Source organism: Euprymna scolopes, chromosome 1 (assembly GCF_053919585.1).
Source record: "Euprymna scolopes isolate OS-2025 chromosome 1, ASM5391958v1, whole genome shotgun sequence".
Lineage (NCBI taxonomy): Eukaryota > Metazoa > Mollusca > Cephalopoda > Sepiida > Sepiolidae > Euprymna > Euprymna scolopes.
Genome location: NC_136482.1, coordinates 183611295 through 183632698, shown reverse-complemented (window position 1 = coordinate 183632698; position 21404 = coordinate 183611295). Strand labels below are relative to the sequence as shown.

Sequence of the window (21404 nt, the reverse complement as noted above, 5' to 3'; positions counted from 1 at the left end):
TATTTTATTTATTATTTGCATATGTTGTTGTTTATTGTTGAGTTAGAAAGAATTAAATGATCCTAATTACGATATAATAAAATTATTAATTTTTATGTAAATTATAAAATTATTAATTCCATCTACTAACTAACTAACTAACTAACGAATTAATTTTATTCAAACAATTTTCACTACATAAATATATGCAAATAATAGGGGGGAAATAGGTTCAATCCAGCGACTGACACCCTTTCTAACTCAACAATAAACAACAACATATGCAAATAATACATAAAATATTTATCAATATTCAAATTTTATTTTTAGCAGCAATATTTTAAGTCTAAAAAATTCTTATTTTTTACTTTACTAGAATATCTTGTTCTTTACTTTTCCAGGTTGAATTTCTTGTCCTTTACTTTTCCAGGTTTAATAAAATCTTAAGAATATTACTTTTCATGCGCGCATTTTTCCATATAATAAAAATATTCAGGAATAATTAAATAATTGAAAAAAAAAAAAAAAAAAAGGAAATGTGTGAAAATAATATGGTGTTTTTTTTTTTTTTTTTTTTTTTTTTTTCAGCAAAATGAATGAATAGAAAACACATCCAAGTTATTTTTTTTTAAGTAAATATTTAGACTCACGTAGCGCTTACAAATTCTGCAATATGGCCTCCAGTTCAAAAACTTTGAAGACCCATGCTCTAGACAATGCCTGGTACCCTTGTTTGTGTGTGTGTGTGTGTGTGTATGTATGTATGTATATATATATATATATATATATATATATATATATATAAAAGCGAAAATGTTTGTATGTCTCGCAAAAACTTTCGACAGAGGCGACAGATTTTCACGAGATTGGTATCATTTTGAAGCCCGACATCTTGGACGAAAAATATTGAAAAATTGGCCAAAAACATTAATTCCTTCACTGGGCCCTTTTCTACAAAAAAATTGTTCCTTCATTTTCTCTCCTCCTACTACGACAAGGATGTCATGTTTGACCTAGAAAACGTTGATGTTAGTTTAAACCACCTGTAAGTGTTTTTAAAGGTTTAATTTTATCCGTTATTAAGTATATGTCTCTTTGGCGTAGGGGTAACGTGTCGGGCATTTTTTTTTCCGCCTTAGCCTCGATGCTTCGGGTTCGAGTCTGTCTTTCTATCTAAACTTTTTCTTGTCTTTTACACCTTTTTTTTTTTTTTTTTTTTTTTTTTTTTTTTTTTTTTTACATTTGTTCGCTGTTTTGTTTTGTTTTGAATTTTCCAATTTATTTTTAACATTGTGTTTTTTTTTTTTATAATATTAAAACAGGGTCACCTTCTCCTACATACACACCTCCAAACACCCAGGCAACGCCAAGTATCCCCACTAGTATATATATATATATATATATATATATATATAAAAACGAAAATGTATGTATGTTCGCTTTTTGTGTATGTTCGAGAAAGGCTTTTTTCTGAGAAGCGATCGGTCGACTCACTTCTTCAAACTTTAAAAAATCTACGAGTTAACAACAGGGGGTCGCCTGTCTATTTAATTTGCTCGACTTTGAAAAGATAAATATTCAACATTTTTCTATTGCCGCGTGTGCATTAAGCTTTTTCGTATAATAAAAGAAAAACTAATTCTGGCGGCATTTTTCCGGTCGTGATCACCGGAAACGTCCGAAAGCAATCAGCTTTGATCAATATAGAGTTTCTCCTTGAATCAGACAATTGCTATTCAATCCCCTTTTTATGGGGAGCTGTTTTTTCCCCACAACATCTTGGAAAACAAAAAAAAAAAATAATAAATCCTGCCTCGCAGTAAATAAAATACTGCTCCGCAGTCAAAGTTGACCTCATTAAGTATGGGCACCTGCCAAGTTTTAATACTTAAATAAATTCAAACATGTTATCGTTACTATTTCGTGGTGGCCCAGTGGTTAATGTCGCACGTTTTTTTTTTTTTTTGATTTCACATTTTAATTTCCAACTTCGACTCAAGAGTTCGGGTTCGATCCTTCATACTTACCTACCAAAACTTTTTATTTTTTTATCTTAACCCCCCGACTCAAACACCCCGGGTGTTATGATTTACCTAAAACCACGCACACCTCCAAACACCCGGGCAACGCCGGGTACCCCCCCGCCCCACTAGTATGTATATAAAATAAAAAAATCAACTTAGAATTAAAGCAGATTGAATCCAAGGCACCAGTTCTTTGCGCACACAAAGGGTTTGATGTTGTTTCAGATATTGTTTTATAACAATAATGAATAGCATTTTGAATAACTTCAGACATAGTGCTCGGAATTGGATATTAGCTGTAATTCTTTTAAATTTTAAACATCTATTTTATTATTGATTTTCCAAAATTTCTGCTTGCTTTTAAGAAAAAACTATTTTTCTACTGGTACTTTTTATACAATGTTTTTTTAAAATATATTTTGCATTGGTTACCTATTTCAAATGGAAGGTAATTTGTTTCACTGCTTTTTTTTAATTCTCTATTCTCAGATGAGTATACTTTCTGATGTTGTTCTGGGTGATGTTTGCATTTTGCTTTAATTAGTTTCATAAAAAATCTTTTCTTTTTTTTTTTTTTTTTTTTTTTTATTCCTCAGGACGATGTTGGATGAAAATATCCTGGTTAACATATTACCGTACTTATCGTTTGATAATGATAGTCTTGATATCCTATGTGAATTGGGATGGGTGCTCACCTATCTTACAGCCAGGTAAGAAGAATAATCTTTTATCCCTTCAAATATTTTGTACAAACAAATCAACATAATTGTCTGCTATTGAGGAAACGTTTGAGTAAAATCTCTCTTATTAGAAATGACAAGATTTGCTTTTTTTCTGTAATTACAACCGATTAATCATTTTTAATTTCTCTCCTTTTTAAGGCATCCAAAATTTGTTTTTCTTTTTAAACCAGAAACTGAGATGTTGTTCAATGAGTAAAATTAATTTTTTTTTTGTCTAAAAAAAAAAAAAAAAAAAAAAAGTCTGAAAGTATGTGTAATATTAAAATTTCTATCTCTCCCACCGTCTCTATATCCCTTAGTAATTACACCCATTTTCTGTCTAGGGTATAAAGTACAGTTCAATCCAACTAAAGACTTACTAAGAATAAAATTATATTTTTAAAATAAATTATCTCTATATATCTTTATAAGTGAGAATGTGTGTGTGTGTGAGGACATTTTTCAACCTATATACTAGTGATGGGACGATCCCAATATTTTCCCGGTTCTGATAAAATTACTGAGACCGATTTGGATTTATATAAATCTTTAAATATTTAACTATAAAATTGTTATTTTTTCCCGATTACCATAAAATCTCATGTTAAATGTACATACATTTTGTTAAATGTAGGCATGGCCAAAAAATGTAAGAAAAACCCAGTTTATGTATATTATTCCTTAATTGGAATTCATTTTTGAGATGAGCACTATATATATTAATTTATTTTCATTTCGGACTATTATTCTCATCTTTTTATTATTATTATTATTATTTTTTAAAAAAAGATGAGAATAATAGTCCAAAATAAAAATAAATTAATATATATAGTGCTTGTCTCAAAAATGAATTCCAATTAAGGAATAATATATATATATATATATATATATATATATACCAATCGGTACGGACCCGACTATGGAAGATCAGATAATAAATAAACGTGGCTTTATAAGATCAAAGAATCCAACCTTGATCGCCCTTCGGGGCCCATGGCACAGTTGATAGACGTTGAATCTCTACGGTTCCAGATGGACATTGTCTGAAGACAGCGGTTTCAATTCTATCCGAAGCTGGCCAGAGGTTTACTTGGCCAAAACGTGGTGAGACGACAACAACTACGGATAGCAATGATTGCTGAGAATGCAGTTAGGAGATTCGAAGTTCCTATCCGTCGCGGTTACCATCTGACTAAGGCCAGAGGAATAGTTGGGCGAAACGTTGTGAAAAATAACAACCAATAAAAGATGAAAAACAACAACCAATAAAAGATGAAAAACAACAACCAATAAAAGATGAGAAACAACAACCAATAAAAGATGAGAAACAACAACCAATAAAAGATGAAAACAACAACCAATAAAAGATGAAAAACAACAACTAATAAAAGATGAAAACAACAACCAATAAAAGATGAAAAGCAACAACTAATAAAAGATGAGAAACAACAACCTATAAAAGATGAGAAACAACAACAAATAAAAGATGAGAAACAACAACCAATAAAAGATGAGAAACAACAACCAATAAAAGATGAGAAACAACAACCAATAAAAGATGAAAAACAACAACTAATAAAAGATGAAAAACAACTAATAAAAAGATGAAAAACAACAACTAATAAAAGATGAAAAACAACTAATAAAAAGATGAAAAACAACAACCAATAAAAGATGAAAAACAACAACCAATAAAAGATGAAAAACAACAACCAATAAAAGATGAAAAACAACAACCAATAAAAGATGAAAAACAATTAATGAAAAGATGAGAAAAAACAACCAATAAACGATGAAAAACAACAACCAATAAAAGATGAAAAACAACAACCAATAAAAGATGAAAAACAACAACCAATAAAAGATGAAAAACAATTAATGAAAAGATGAGAAACAACAACCAATAAACGATGAAAAACAACAACCAATAAAAGATGAAAAACAACAACCAATAAAAGATGAAAAACAACAACCAATAAAAGATGAAAAACAACAACCAATAAAAGATGAAAAACAACTAATGAAAAGATGAGAATAATAGTCTGAAATAAAAATAAATTAATAAAAACCCAGTTGTTTATTTTTTTTAAAACAAATTAAAACCAATTAAAATCCATTATTCTTGAGCAACTTTTTTTTTCCAGAAAGATAAAAGCTTCAATTTTATAATATGAAAAGCAGAATAATATAATTCTTTTTAATAGAATTTAAAATTAAATATTTTAAAAAAAAAAGCACCATTTACCACCATTTTTGTCCCAATAGATAACACATTTAAACTTTTTTTTTTGTTTTTGTTGAATTAATCATGACTTACTTTTTCTTTATATTTTTTAATATATAAAAATAACTCCTGAAATTCATTGTCATTAATTTCATGGTGCATGTTTAATTCATGGTTAAAATATTTGTTTTGACTTTTATCTTCAATGAAAGAAATTTTACGAAAAAAATCAAATCGTTTTCGAAATTTCCTTAATTGTATTTCTACTTTTTCGCTGTACCAAATTTTTTCGCTGCACAAAACTTTCGATTATATAATGGTATATTTCAAAACAATAATTCCACAGGAATCGAAATCATACTTGGTATAGGAATCGTTTATCAACATTTTCCTGGAATCAAAAAAAATTTAGGAATCGTCCCAACACTACTTCATAGTTTAGGCATTAGCGTCAAAGGAAAAATCGTAAGCTTCATGTTTTGGTTTCGATTATCGGTGGTGTCACACAAGTCATTTTTTTGTTTTGTTTTTAAACTTTTTAAATCATTACTATATATTAGATCCAATATAATAATAAATATGAAATCTGCATTAATCAAAATGTAATACTTAGTCATATTTTATGATTAGGAAATCCTGGGCAGTGTGTGTGTGTGTGTGTGTGTGTGTGTGTGTGTGTATATATATATATATATATATATGTGTGCGTGTGTGTGTGTGTTTTGCCAATGTTCGAAAGCGAATTTGCTGCCATCATGTGTGTATATATGTATGTATATGTGTGTGTGTGTGCATATATGTGTATATGTATGTATGTGTGTGTGTGTATATATATATATATTAAAAAACCTCCTTATAATGTTGGACTAGTTGAGAAATTATGTGATGTTTGAAATTTGCAAATTGTTAAAGCATAAATTTACGCTTTGATTTTAGTAGTGAATATGTCGATGAACTTGTAACGACTGGATTGTTGATGCAACTGGTCGGCCTTTTGGTGACGTTTGCTGCTGAGGATCCAAACAATGGACAGGTAAAAAGATGTTTTTGTTTCTTTTTTTGTCATCTTAAAATCTTAATTTTATTTCTTATTGTGTATATAAATATTTTTTCTTAACTGCAGCCAGTAATAAACGTTATTATATCTAATAGTCTTTGTCTTCTTAAAATCTTAATTTTATTTCTTATTGTGTATATAAATATTTTTTCTTAACTGCAGCCAGTAATAAACGTTATTATATCTAATAGTCTTTGTCTTCTTAAAATGCTTTCTATTATATAATAGCAGATATTATTTTAATTTTTTGTTAGTTGTCAGATATCTAGTTTCTTTCTTCCAACAACATTAAAGTGTCTGTTTTTCTCTTTTGCTGAAATTTGCTATTATTAATGATTCTTTCTCCATGTTTTGTCTCCCATGCTATGATTTCTTGCCAATTTTAAACTCTTAGCTTTAGCATACACTAGCAGGGTTACCCGGCGTTGTTCGGAGGTATATAAAATTAAATAGAATAAAAGGATTTATCACTTCCTTCAGTGAAATAGTTATGTAGATTCATTTGAAATCATTCCAAATTTAATTCCTCCAGAAGATGGAGATTCAACTGAACGATTTGTTTATAATTTTCAACATTCAAGACTGACATACTTGAGTTAAAATAAATTTTTTGTTTGAATTTAAAAGTTGAATGTTATAAGATGTTGTTATTAATGCTGACACATCGGCTCCTAAAAGATCATTGAAGTTGTCACTACTTAAAGGGGTAATCATCTTAGGAATATCATGTACTGTATGTAAAACCTACTATTAGTGATCTTGCCAGCTTCCAACCTGCATCTACGACAAGGACTTTTGGACTGTTGATTCTTATGTTAAACAATCTCACATCCTCTTTGCTGACTCCTGTTTTTTCTTTTGTCTTTTTGCAGGCTATTACTCCTTTACTGCGAGCAGTGGGCAACATATGCGCAGGTGAAGATGCTTATAGTCTTCAGGCCATCAACAACCCAAACTTGCTCTCGTCACTCAATGCCTTTCTCCACTCCAAACACAGGCACATTATCAAGGAGACATTGTGGGTACTTTCCAACATGGCAGGTAAGAAGGTCCAGATTTGTAAACGCTGCATTTTTTTAAGATGATTCATAAGTGCCAAGAGAAATCAACAATTGTTGTGGTGTTAGTTGTTGAATAATTGACGAGAAAGACACAGTAACAATTAAATGAATATGTATCAAGAAAAATATATAAAAGAGGTAATTGCTCACTGCTGGACTAGTTGTGACGACCATACTCTCCACATCTGTCTCCGACTTCTTTCGTTAAACAGTTCTCGTTACCCAGAAGTGATGTCATAGACAGAAGTCGCATCATGGGATATAGTTCATTATTCCAAGTAGTATGGGTGCATCTCCAACAACAATAAAAAAATAATTCAATATTATTAATCTATATATATATAAAAGGCAAAATGTGTGTGTGTATGTATGTTCGCTTTTTGTGTATGTCCGCAGGGGGCTCTCGGGGGGGGGAGGTCGCTCATTCTTAAAACTTTTTATATGCTGTCTAAATGATAATATCTATGAGTTAACAACGGAGGTCGCCTGTCTATTTAATTAGCCCGACTTTGAAACGCTAAATATTCCACATTTTTGGATCGCCGCGTGTTGCTTTCGCTTTTCGGTATAAAAAAGAGTGAAACCGGATTCGATCAGCCGGACAAACTCTAAACAACTATCCCACAGTAAAAGGATCTGACCTCATTAAAAACTGCGGAAAAGCGTGATGTTTGTCACTTTTTAATCGGTCTTACATTGCTACTGTCGCCGTAGCACAGGTGTTCAGGCTTAGCCTATTGGCCTCAAGGTTCCGGCTTGAGCCTACCTGCCACCTGCCCCCCCCCCTTATTTTTTTTTCTCCCATTTTTAAAATCATTGTTTTTTGGTTATATTTTTTAACGAGTTTAACATCGTTTTTTTTTTTTATATTTAAACAGGGTAAGTTTCCTTTTTGTTCTGATTTATCCTCCCCACCCAAACGCACACACCTCCAAACACCCAGGCAACACCACGTGTTGCTTTCACTTTTCAGTATAAAAACAGCGAAACTGATGTAAATGTCACCGTCAACTATCCTGCAGTAAAACGATTTGACCTCATTAAAACCTGCGGAATAGCGTGATGTTTAACATTCACTTTTTAATCGCTCTTACATTGCTACTGTCGCTGTTCAGGCTCAGCCTATTGGCCTCAAGGCTCCGAGTTCGAGCCTACCTGCTACCAAGCCCCCCCCCTATTTTTTCCCCTCTCATTTTTAAAATCACTGTTTTTTAGCGTTTTCATTTTTGTCTCAATAGATAACACATTTAAACATTTTTTTTTTTTTTGTTGAATTAATCATGACTTACTTTTTCTTTATATTTTTTACTATATAAAATAACTCCTTGAAATTGATTGTCATTAATTTCATGGTAAACAGGGTTACGTTTCCATTTTTGTTCTGCTTTACCCCCCCCCCCTCCCAACACACACACCTACAAACACACGGGCAATGCCGCGTACCCCTGCTAGTAAAAATATAAATGACAAAATCATGTTGATTTCCTTTGTTAATTTGGTTCGACTAAGAAGCTTTTTTGGTGCTTCTTTGTTATTAGAGAGAAATTCGAAAACCAAAATATTGAATTTCAAGTAAAATCTTAATTGTCATGTAACAGTAATGAACGTATCCAAAAATTACAAAAAACAGTGAGGTAGAAAATTAATTATTAATGAAAGTAGTTTTTGAAGACAATTAATGAAAATTGAATTTTGAAGACAATTAATGAAAATTGAATTTTGTTTAAAAAAGAAACCAGAGAGTTCCAATCATAACAATGAAAGAAATTATTTTCTGAAATTATTCAATTTTTGGATTTTCAAATTTTACTCTAATGATGAAAGAAGTGCCTTATATTTTGTTTATCTAGAGAAACCAATTTCCACTCCTGGTTAATATTTAATGTATTTTTAAACATAATTTTTCAGCCGTTGTTGATGCTGCCAGTCAGATTCTGGTATCAGAGCTCCTTCCTTCCATCACTGCCCTCTTGGTGTCCACATTTGACATCCGCCTTGAAGTAAGTATTTTAGCATTTAGTTGTGGGGAGGGGGGATATACAAATGGTTGGATGGGTGTGGTGCCCTTTCAAAAAATTCACATAACTTCTGTTTCCAACATTTGTTCTTGTTTGTTTTTATAGCTTAAAACGACCAATATTATCATGTTTTAAAAAATGACATTTTTAACAACAGTGTTATACCGTGGCTACTGAGAAAGAAGGCCGATGCATATGACAACGTAACATCACTTCCTAATTGAGTTGTAGGTATAGACAGCTTCCGGTATTCAACCACGTGGTCATGTTAACAGACATAAAAAAAAAATATGGCTACCAATGTGTTACCGATTGTCCATGTAGGTTCTAAAGAGAAAGAACAATTCTCCATTCGGATAATAATTATTATAATTGCACATTTCAGATAATTTTAATCAAAATATCGTAAGTGAATTCATGTTTGAACTTTTATTTTTATCGGAGAAAGTCAAATATTTCATTTTATTTATTTTCTTTACTGCAAAACAAACAATTTTTATATAATATTTTCCAGTCCGTTCTTTTTTTTTTTAATAATAAATAAAATTTTTCACTGAGTATTTTCAAATATTTTAAAGTAAGCATTTTTCACGGCAGTTTTTTTTTTTTTTAACGATCGGTGAATTATCAATATTTGAGCACCGGGTGTACCGTAAGATGTGGTGACTATGACCACCCGGGGTGACTGAGCCAATAAAATAAAAATAAATAAATGTGTAAATAACTTTGCAGCAAATATTTGCTACTGCACCACAACGCGTCTGTAAAATTATGAAATCGTATAGGACCTGGAAATTATATTTAAAATTCAGAGATCATATATTACTTACTCATTATTTTAATTTATATTTATTTTAAAGGATCAAAGTCAACTAGGGTGGCCAGTGTCACCCCAGTTTATGGTAATTTATTTCTTTTAAATATTTTTAAACTTCAAGTTTTTTTGTTTTTTTTATAACATTTTAACTTTAAATAATTTATATGACCGGTTTGTATTACTATACACATAGATTCGAAAAAGTTGTCAAAAAACAAATATATAACAAATAAATGTTATCAAAGGCAAGATAAGTTACTTTTCTACCTAACATGCCGACATTTTTCTTTTTAAAATATATCGATAAACATTGTATGCTTTTCGAAGCGATTACATGTTTTAAAGTGAATAAAACCACTAAAAACCTTTCCAGATAGGTAGAAGAGTAACTTATCTTGTCTTTGATAACGTTTATTTGGTCTATATTTGTTTTTTGACAACTTTTTCAAATCTATGTGTACGGCAATACAAACCCAAAATTTAATTTAACTTGAAAATACTATTTAAAATACACGTGCGTACACTGCACAAGCAGCCTTATTCTTATCATAATTATTATAGTAATAATAATAAAAAACTGGTGCAGTTAACATCGACTAGTTGTGAAGGGTCAGGGAGGATGGGAAGATCGAGGGAAGAGAGTACTGACCAAATCGCCACTGGAAATGTGCAGTTCAAATCTGGTACTTTGGGGAGGCATTTTGTCACCCAAACCCCAGGAAACACCAATGGCCGATGCCAACGAGACAACAAATCAGTGACAACAGCTTTTGTGATAACATGCAATCATCTGCACAAGTGGTCAAGAAGTGGAGAACACTGGAAATCTGGGGAGACTTGTCACTTAGTCTCCAGGGAACACCACAGGTTACTGCTAGTGAGCGATCACTGATGATAGCCTGTGAAACAATACGCTACACATTTTGATGAAAAACATGGGGGAAAAATGGACATAAAAGAACAGGAAACCAAAACTTTAAAGATAATTTCTGTCTTTAAAGTAATAGTTATTTAAATGTTTCAACATATAATCTTGTGGGGAAAATCCAGCTTCCCAAAAATAATCTCAGTCATGAAAAATTTCTCCTCCACCGACTGAGGACAGAAAAGGTAAAGTGTAGCATCAAAACAGATACTACACTGATCTTGTTCCGAAGGCCAAAAAATATTTGTTTAATGTTTCTTTGTTTGTTCCCTAAATTCATAATTCAGTTTTATCAGTTTTAAATTGTATATTGCTTTAAAATTACTTAATTTTACATAGATAATATTTATATTTTATAAAGTTCGGTTTCAGTATTAATCGAACTGTGTTCCTTTTTAAAAATGCTTTATTGTTCTTTTTCAAATGGCCCTCATATAGTACTTACAGCCTGACAAATCTCACCTACATTGCCTGCAGACATTTTTCAGTTAACAGGCCTTCTTACTCTCGGTGGCCGTGGTTACAGAGTATAGCAAAGTTGAGCAATATTGAGCCTGGTCAGTACCAGATGGGTGATCAATTTTGGAATTCCAAGCACTGTATGTAGGGGGATGTCAACACCTCCCTGTAAGAATTGCAAAAACCTAACACCATCATCTCCTCTAATGGGGATATACATGTGACTGGGGACAGCTTGTGAATATCATACTCCCATGGAACTTCCTCCTTTGGAGGAAGCTGGTTATACCTGCATAGGGTTAGTGTCATTTCCATTTGTTTTTCCCAGTATTATACAGTTTAAAATTTGTAAAGAAAAAAACCCCAGAGAATTTGGTAGAGGAGGTGATGATTACAAAATCATAGAAAATGAACCAACCTGTAGGTTGTATTTAGTGATTGTTTTTAAAAAAATTTGGTGCTTGTTCAGAATCCCCCCCCCCATCCGTATGAAAAAAAAAAAAAAAAAGAAAAAAAAATCTGGATGATGTACATACCTGTGACAGAAAGAAAATATCACACATCAAAAATCATATAAATTGAACAACAAATAGTTTTATTTTTAAATAAGAGAATAAAATTTTATGGTTAAACTATAAGTGACAATTTTACGATGCCACCTTCAAAACAATCTAAAGAAACAAGGGAGATAACTCCGTGACTATAGAAAGTCATTCTTAACATGGTGAAGGCGGACATTAGAAAAAACTCCAATTTTCTTAAAAATGATTTTCCAATTTACATAAATTTTTTCGTGTACAATATTTTCTTTTAATCATGGGGTGTATGCAGATTTTTCTTTAAATTTTTGTTTTATTCTTAGGAGGGAATTCTGAACAAGGGCCAAAAATTCTTATTACAACTAATAAAAGTATTGGTTATAATCAGCTAACGTATTTCCTAACTTTAGGCATAGCGCTACCAAGCAAATCAGTTCCTTCACTTGTTCCTCCGTATTTCTATTGTGAAGCAATTTATTGAAATAAAATATAAGAAAAGGATATTATTGAAAAGTATACAATAAAAATTTACAAAATTATGCAGATAAAAATTTTTTTAAAATTAGTCTTTATTTGCATTCTTAACAGAATTTTAAAAAATTAATGTTTTTATTTAATTTGAACTTTTATAAAAATATGTTTATGAAATTATAAAAATTTTTTTTTTTTTTTTTTTAAATTTAAAAAATGTTTTTTATTTGAATTTATATAATAAATAGATGTTTATGAAAGTATAAAAATTAATAATAAAAATAAAAAATAATAATAATAAAAAATATTGAAATCAAAATAATTTAAAGGTGTGAGAGAAAAAAAGCAAAGGAAGTGATTTGCCTCGTCACCGCTTCTGGTAGCACTATGCTGGAAATTAGGAAGCACATTAGCTGACTATAACCAAAGTATTGGTTAATTTTTTACCAATTTGCTTATTTCAAATAGTTTCCTCTTTTTACATGTTACAATTCACTGAATTTTGCTCCTTTTTTCATTTTCCACACTTTTAGGTAGTGTACCTGCTGTGTAACCTGGGCAGCCATTCCACGTATCATTGTAGCAAGTTGGTGCCTCTGTCTATCCTGCCCCAGTTGGTGCCACTGCTAAAATCTTCAGATCTTGAATCTCTCAGCCTTGGATTATATTTCTCTGAAATGATGTGTCGCCTTACCCCAGAGGTGAGTCTACAAATCGAACATAATGCTTCAAATTGATAATTTATATTTTGTTAGCACACTTGGTTCTTGTTCACAATTCTCCTTATATTAAAAAACAAAAATCAAGAAAAAGCTATATAGTGTATGTAACCATGACAAAACAAAAATATCATATTCCAAAAATCATGTAATTCGATCAAGTAGTTTTATTTTTATAAAGAAAATCATTGTGAATCGATTAATAGAAATTCATAAACATTACAGCATAACTCTAAGTTTAAATTGAGTTATCTCTCTTTGTTTTTAGATTCTTTTCAAAATGTCAGGCAAGAGAGTCATTCCTTACATATTCATAAAATATTATTTTTCTAATTTTTTTCTTATTAAAAATAAATCTACTCAATCAATTTACATAGTTTTTGGAATATGACGTCTGTTTCATCATGGCTACATACACCATACATCATGTCTTTATTTTTGTGTTTTAATATAGAGGCTATTCTGAATAAGAACCATACACTTTCCTTTTGGGGTATATACAGGGTGAGCCCAAAAAAAACAAAAGCTAAATGGAGGCCATCTAGAACATATGCTGTAGAACGTAGAAAAAAAAGGCCAAAGACCCTAGTGTTTTGATGTGATGTTTTGAATATAATAAACTAGTTATGACCAAAGTTTCATTTCATTCGGACAAAACACTAAGAAACGGAACCTAATTAAAGTTGGGGCCCGTTTTTTTTTGGTCACCCTGTATATGTGTGTGTATGTGTATCATTTTTATTTTTTATACTCATATATGGTTGTTATTGATTAGGTTTAAAACCTCGCAACTATGTTTTTGTGTTTCTTTTTATAATGCACTAGCATGAATACCCAGCATTGCTCAGGTGGACATGAAATTTGGGTTTGGACAGAGCTGCTATACTAAGGATATTGACCCCCCCCCCCACAACATTTTAAAAAATGAGTAAACGGAATCGCCCCCCAAAAAAGAGGACTCTCATATCATTTAAAACTATTTCTATACGAAATAATTAACAATTTTTACAAATTATGCGTCTGAGGCATTGCTTTTTTAGATGGTATTGGTTTTTACCTGGTTGGATGCTGATGGCAAAAATTTTTAGCATAGATCTAAACATGCGCAGGTATACACAGACAAATCTCCTTTATATAATAGACTAGCATGGATACCCGGCGTTGCCCGGGTCCGCATATAGTTCAGTTTGGACAAAGCTGCTATACTAAGGATATTTAGCAAGCCCCCAGAAAAGAACGGAATCGCCCAAAAAATGAATCAAAACAACTTTTCTTTCAATCAAAATAGCTGTGAGTGCCCATGCGCCCACAAAAGAAAAAAGAAAAAATTAGCCGCAGTAGGTAGGCTCCAACCTGAAATGCGAAAAATTGAAAGAGAAAAATAGTTAATGGCAAATGCTTTTGTTCATCGGACTATGATGACATGATGTCATGATCCTGCAAAATAACGTTTTTAAACATACTTTCAGTTTGCTACATTTGCGTAATATGCAAAAATTTTATCGCGAAAAGTGCCCCCCCCCTCCCCCTTGCAAGAAATGGTCTAGTTAACCATTACAGAATTAATCTTTTTTCTAATTTTTACATATTATTCATCCGAGGAATCGCTCTTTCAGATTGTACCAGTTTTAACCCAGTCCGATGCGGCTGACGAAAGTTAGGGCTACCTGGCGTTGCTCGGGACCATATAAAACAATGAGAAAAAATGAAGTTGCTTTTGAGCATGCCTATTATTTTTGGATAAAGGAATTTTTGATGTCTTTATAGCATTTGTTATCTCAAGCAAAAGAATGTTTTACCTACCTTAGGACGGGTATTACACATGTATGAAATAATTGTACCTTCCCTATGATAGGTAATTTACAGCACATATATGAAAGAATTTTGCCTTCCCTAGGACTGGTAATGTACAACACATTTAAAATAATTTTACCTACCCTCAGACAGGTAATGTAAATACATATATGAAACAATTTACCATACTCTCGACAGGTATTGTACAACAATGTACATGATTTTTAGCATGTGGCAAAGAAACACTCAGTATTACTTGATCAGTTTACGTGATTTTTGGAATGTAACAAGTAAGCAGTCGGCATTACTTGATCAATTTCTCTGCTCTTTGGAATGTGACATAAGAAATCAGCACAATTTATCAATGTATGTGATTTTTGGAATGTGACCAATAATCATTCAGCATAACTTGATCCATTTATCTGATTTTTAAAATCAGCATGTTATTTTTGGAATATGACATCTATTGTCAGTGTTGTGCATCATAACTATTTTTACTTTGATGAACTGAACTTTTGAACTTCAAAACTTGTAACAGTTTTATCACTTTGTTTCTGGTCTGATCAGAAAGATACAATTGGTAGGAAATCCTTTTATAAGATGAAAATTTGTCAGTAATCCAACCTGGCTTCTCTTTCTGTGTATTTAGCAGTAGTTCCCAACCTTTCAAATATGGCGACAATCAGAAAGCTATTCCAATCCATAAAATATCTTATATATTCCTTCATCTTTCAACTCCCCATATACTGCAATCATTCAATTATATAGATAATTTATTTGTAAAGTAACTACACGTTCCACAAATTCATGATTAATTTCAAATTTATTCATAAAAAATCCCAAAGCTTCTACAAAGATGAATTAATTGCAAATCAATTAAAAATCATTCAAACACAAATTTCCATCGTTATGGAAACTATTTATGAATTGACTTTAATGAGACAGCTGGTGTTGCAATTTTTTAGCTAGCAATTTTATTTTTGATTCCATTGTCGATATGGTACCTCAAGTTCCTATTTACTATGCCTCCCCACGGGACAGAGTTAGACACCAGGGTCGTTTTTTAACGTGGAGAAAAGGAACAAAAATAAAAATTGTCTCAGTCATGAAGGATTTCTCCTCCACTGACAGAGAACAAGAAATTGAAGTGCAGCATCTGGAACAGATACTACACTTTGAGATATTAAATCCTTTATTCATGTTAAAAATACATTGAAAATCAACAATGAACAAAAAACTTAGGCACATGGCCAAAGAAAGCAATCAGATCCTGATTAGAAAAAGACAACACCCCCTGGCAAGCTTGCAGACGTGACGTCCAAATTACCATTCTCGCCACGGCCAGGATTGTAACATAGACCATTTGTCTTTCCCGGTCCCACGGTGGCCTCACATTGTCCACGACATTGGATACAGTAATTGGGCGAGGATGCTCAGGATCGATGCGAGCCGTCACCTCACTGACATACGACCAGTACCGGCGGAGTTCGCAGCAATCGAAGAAAGCATGATCAGTCGTTTCTACGGCCGTTGTCCCACAATGGGGACAATCAAGCGACTCCAAAAACCCAGAACTGCATTGTACGTTGTTGAGTGGAAGTGCATTTCGGGCCAATCGACAGGTAAGAGAGAACTCCGAATTGTTCAGATGACTCGAATCTGGCGCCCAGCTCCACGCGGAGCGGATCTCACTCTGCTGCCAACCCAAACATGCGCATAGCGGGTCGTCAGCAGCCCCCTTCACTAGATCCCTGTGGAGTTCCCTACGGGTAGCAGTCACAAGGTCGCTGGACCTTGGTAGTCGTTTTAGCGCGGCTCGGCACTCTTTCATGTAGGCAGATTCTCCCTGCGGCCTGCGACGGCTCTCAATAGAAGGGTCAAGAACGAGGTCGGGGAAGGCGGCAGTAACCACAGGGTGCCATGGTTGGTCATCTTGCATATAGTGGCTCAGGAAGGCCAGCCTCTCAGCGTCCCGATGACACTTCAAGTCCGGCATTCCCAAGCCTCCCTCACACGGACGTTGAATACAGACCTGTCTGCTCACCCAGTGTCTTCCTCTGTCCCAAAGAAGTGAGGACAAGAGTTCGACAAGAGCTGTTAGGTGTTGTGCAGGCAGGGGAAGTACGGCCAGTCGGTAAAGGATGAGAGGAAAGACGTAAGTGGCGCACGCCTCAGCTCTACCCTTTAAGGAAAGTTTCCTAGGAAGCCACGAATTGACTGCAGCCTCCACCTTTGACCGTACCTCCAACCAATTTTTGTCAAGCTGGAGACCCGGTCCGAACCACACGCCGAGGATCCGAACCGGGCCATCTGTCCAGCTGAAGGGCGCCAGGAGGTTGGCGTTGCCACTCCAGGCCCCCAACCGCAGTCCTACCGACTTGCTGCGGTTTATCTGGGTCCCTGTAATTCTTTCATACTGAGCGAGTGCCTCCGACACGATCTCGATGTCTCTGAAGCTCGACTCAAAGACTGTGACATCATCGGCGAACGCGGATACCTTGGCGGCTTAACCACCGGGTATTGCAATTCCGCACAGGGCCGAATTTGTCTCCCCACGTCTCAGCTTGCGGAGCAGGGGCTCCAAAGCCAGGGCATAGAGCAGGGGTGACAACGGACAACCCTGACGAACTGACCGAGAGATAACAAATGGTTTTGAGCGCTTTCCATTGACTTGCACGACAGCTGTGGGCTGTCGATACATCACGGAGATCCACTTGCAGAAGTCCAGTTTAAAACCGGCGACCTCTAAGACAGATGCCAAGAAACGATGGTTGACCCTATCGAAAGCTTTGGACTGATCTAAGTTGATCAGCGCGGCTTCCGTGTCGTCATCTATCCCTCCCTCTAGGATCGTGCGGATCAGGTGCAAGTTGTTCTGAATCGATCTCCGCTTCACAGCGTAGTTCTGTTCTGGTTCAACCAACTCGCCGATAACAACCTGCAGCCGATTCGACAGGACCTTGGCCAAAATCTTCAACTCTGTGTTTAGCAGAGTTATGGGCCTGTAATCATCTAACTCTTCCCCACCATGCCCGTCACCTTTCCTCAGCAATGTGATCACTCCCTTGGTGACTTGCCACGGGATGGATCCCTGAGCAAACCAATGGTTGAACACATCCGTCAGAAGAGGCAGAAACATGGGTGACAGCCTCAAATACAGTTCGTATGGCAGACCATCGAGTCCTGGCGATCTGTCACAGCTGACCTGCTTCAGCGCAGTAAAAACCTCCCGCTCCGTCACCCAGCCCTCGCAACTAGCCGCCTCGAGGCGGGGAGAGTCGGCCAAATAGTCACTAAACTCAAGGACTGGAAGATCGGACTGCTGCGTAAAACGCTCCTTGAAATGTTCTCGAAACCCCTCGCTGATCTCCCGATTTGATTCAAGGGTGCATCCATCTGGATGTCTTACCTTTGTAATGTACTTGTCCGAGCCACGCCTAGAAATTTCAGAACGCATGTCAGTGTTGGAATTGACTGCTTCTTTGATCTTGTCCCGAAGGCCAAAAATGGTACCTCAAGTTATCTTCTACATTTTTAATTGATTTCGGTATTTGTTTTTAAAGATGAGAAATTGGGAGAATGCTGTTTCATATAAGTTGTTCGGAATGATAAATTCCTTGTAATTTCTGATATTACTGGGGATTTTGGGGACTTTTTGCCCAAAATTCTTGTAGTTGCGGTGTATCAATGTTTTTCAGTGTTTTCTATAATATTCACATTCAGCTCAAAATCAATTGGCGACCCCATGAAATTGATGTTGTGACCCACAGGTTGGGAACTACTGGTTTAGAATCTTTATAATTTGAAGAGACTTATTTATTACCCGAAAATTTACGAATAATAATCAAGCCTGTTTTTTTTTTCTCTTTCTCATTTTTCGTACCTTCAGAGTGCTCACCAATTTGAAGAATGTGGTGGCATTGGTTTCCTTGAGGGTTTAGAATATCATTCCAATGAAGCGATTCGAACGCAGGCTAATAAAATGCTAGAGACTTATTTCCTACTTGGAGATGATCAAGAGGTAAGTAGGGAGTTTTTGTTTTCTTTTTTATACTTTGTCTTAGCGGAGGAGTTCGGTAGAGTCTGCAAAGGTCAACTCTTTCAACTTTGACCTCTTAACAGCCAAATTTCGCCCAGAAACTGATTAAAAACCTTGCTACATGTCTGAATACCCTTTATGTAAAATTTTAAATGCTTAGACTCAAAATTAGCTGAATAGTTTGCTAGAGACCGTAAAGATCAAATCTTTTAAACTTTGACCACTTGGCAGCCAAATTCTTGGCCAAAACCCGATTAAAAAAAAGTTGCCATATATCTGAATACACTTTATGTAAAATTTCAAATGTTTAGACAAAAAATTCGCTGAGAGGTCAAATTTTTTAAAAACTTTGATCCCAATTTTGATCCCTTAACATTTATTGTTTTGGATTCAAATCAAATTAAAAAGTTTGATCCATGTCCAAGGGACCTGCATCTAAAATTTCAAGTGTTCAGACACAAAATGTGCAGAGGAGTTTGATAGAGTTTTCAAAGGTCAAATTGTTGAACTTTGACCCCTTAACAGCCAAATTTCTGGTTGAAAACCGATTCAAAAGATTTTCCCAAATCTCAATAACCCTTATGTCAAATCTCGAGTCTGTAGAGCAAAAAATTGACAGAGTAATTTGATAGGGAAATATACACACAGACAATTTTACTTTTATAGGTATACTAGCAGTTCAGCCCGGCTTTGCTCGAGTCCTATGTACTGTTCATAACTTACCCTACGTGTGAATACACTTTATGTAAGATGTTTAGACCAAAAATTGTCTGAGTAATTTCGTAAAGCCTGCAGAGGTCAATTTTTTAAAAATTTTGACCCCGATTTTGACTCCTTAACATTTATTATTTTGGTCTCAAATAAAAAGTTTTACCCATGTCCAAGTTACCTACATCTAAAATTTCAAGTCTTTAAACCCAAAATTGACTGAGGAATTTGGTAGTATCTGCAAAGGTCAACTCTTTCAACTTTGACCTTTTGCAGCCAAATTTTCACCCCAAAAATTATTAAAATGCTTGCGGCATGTCTGATTATCTGTTATGTATAAATTTCAAATGTTTAGACCCAAAATTGGCCGAGTAGTTTGCTAGACACCACAAAGGTCAAATCTTTTGAACTTTGACCCCTTGGTAGTTCAAATTTTCAACCCAAACCAATTAAAAAGCTTGCTTTATTTATGAATACCCTTTATGTAAAATTTCAACTGCTTAGACTAAAAATTGGCAAGGTAATTTGGTAGAGATCACAGAGGTCAACATTTTTTTAACTTTGATCCCATTTTGACCCTTAATATTTATTTTTTTTTGGCTCAAATCAAATTAAAAAGTTTGATCCATGTCCAAGTAACCTACATTTAAAATTTCAAGTGTTTAGACCCAAAATTGGCAGAGGAGTTTGGTAGAGTTTTCAAAGGTAAAGTCCTTAAACTTTAACCCTTTAACAGCCAAATTTCTGGTCGAAAACCGATTAAAAAGATTTTCCCAAATCTCAATATCCCTTATGTCAAATCTTGAGTCTCTAGACTGGAAATTGAAAGAGTTATTTGATAGGAAAATATACAGACACCCACACACACAAACATTTTCACTTTTATAGATATCTAGATTTGAAGGTGATACAGTAGTATAAAATAAGTAACCAGATTCAGTGTTTATTTTATTGTGTGGAATTTTAATAAAATGTTTTTATTTTTATCGGTAGCCACATCTTTATATCTGGCCAGAGACTTATTGAGTTTTGTTAAAGATATTATTTTTATTTATTATTGGTTATCTTTTTATTTTATATTTCCTTAACAATGTCTGAACAGTTAACTCCATTAATTTCTTCTATAGTCAACTTAAAAATTTTCATGCAGACATTTTTTTTATGGTTTAAATGTTTATCTTTGTAGGATGTGGAAATCAATTGATGAACAACCCTCCAAAATGAACAGTTCTTTCCACCCTCCATTCATAATAAGGAAATATGATGCCAACATCCCGATACGCTAAGGTCCCTTTTCTAAAACAAAACATCCGACTGATTACAACCTGGGATATCTCTGCTAAATGCTCAGTTGATGGAATGGTGCTTGGGACTTTCGATTTTATTTTTAACCTCGTCATCTTTTAACCCTCCCTCTCTCTTTTTATTTTTTATTTTTTTCAGACCCATTTCTCTCCTGGGGGTCCCATAACACCCCAATCTCCTCTCGTGCTGGCAGCAGCATTAATTCCAGCTAATCTTTATTGGCAATGAAACCTGCATAGCAATCTCTTTTCTATTGAATGGACGCCTGGCAAAAAAAATTACTATTTTTCTTGGTTGTTAGATGATGAATGAAAAATTTATGGGAATGTGTACGTGCGTGCGTGTTTCTCCTGCTTTCCTCTGTTTCAGAGTTACCCTCGACTTATGCATGGTTATAAGAGTTTCTCAAATTGGGCAGTTGCAATTGAAACTTTTCAACTTATAAAACCCACAAAAGACAAAATTTAGATAAAAAAAAAAGTTGATTCTTTTTTTTAGAATTCAATTTGATTTAAAAAAAAAAAAAAAAAAATGTGCAGAAAA

At 33.9% G+C, this 21404-nt stretch overlaps 1 protein-coding gene across 1 annotated transcript in view; it reads left to right on the top strand.

Moving 5' to 3' along the window:
- Positions 1-21404, top strand: part of LOC145278056 (uncharacterized) — a 41663-nt gene extending 20259 nt beyond the window's left edge. Inside the window, exons 7-13 of the mRNA XM_080130300.1 lie at positions 2600-2713; positions 5886-5982; positions 6879-7047; positions 8976-9067; positions 12830-12997; positions 18699-18830; positions 20743-21404. Of these exons, the coding sequence (XP_079986426.1) occupies positions 2600-2713; positions 5886-5982; positions 6879-7047; positions 8976-9067; positions 12830-12997; positions 18699-18830; positions 20743-20760 (790 nt within the window). The 3' untranslated portion in view covers positions 20761-21404. The remainder of the gene's footprint in view (positions 1-2599; positions 2714-5885; positions 5983-6878; positions 7048-8975; positions 9068-12829; positions 12998-18698; positions 18831-20742) is intronic.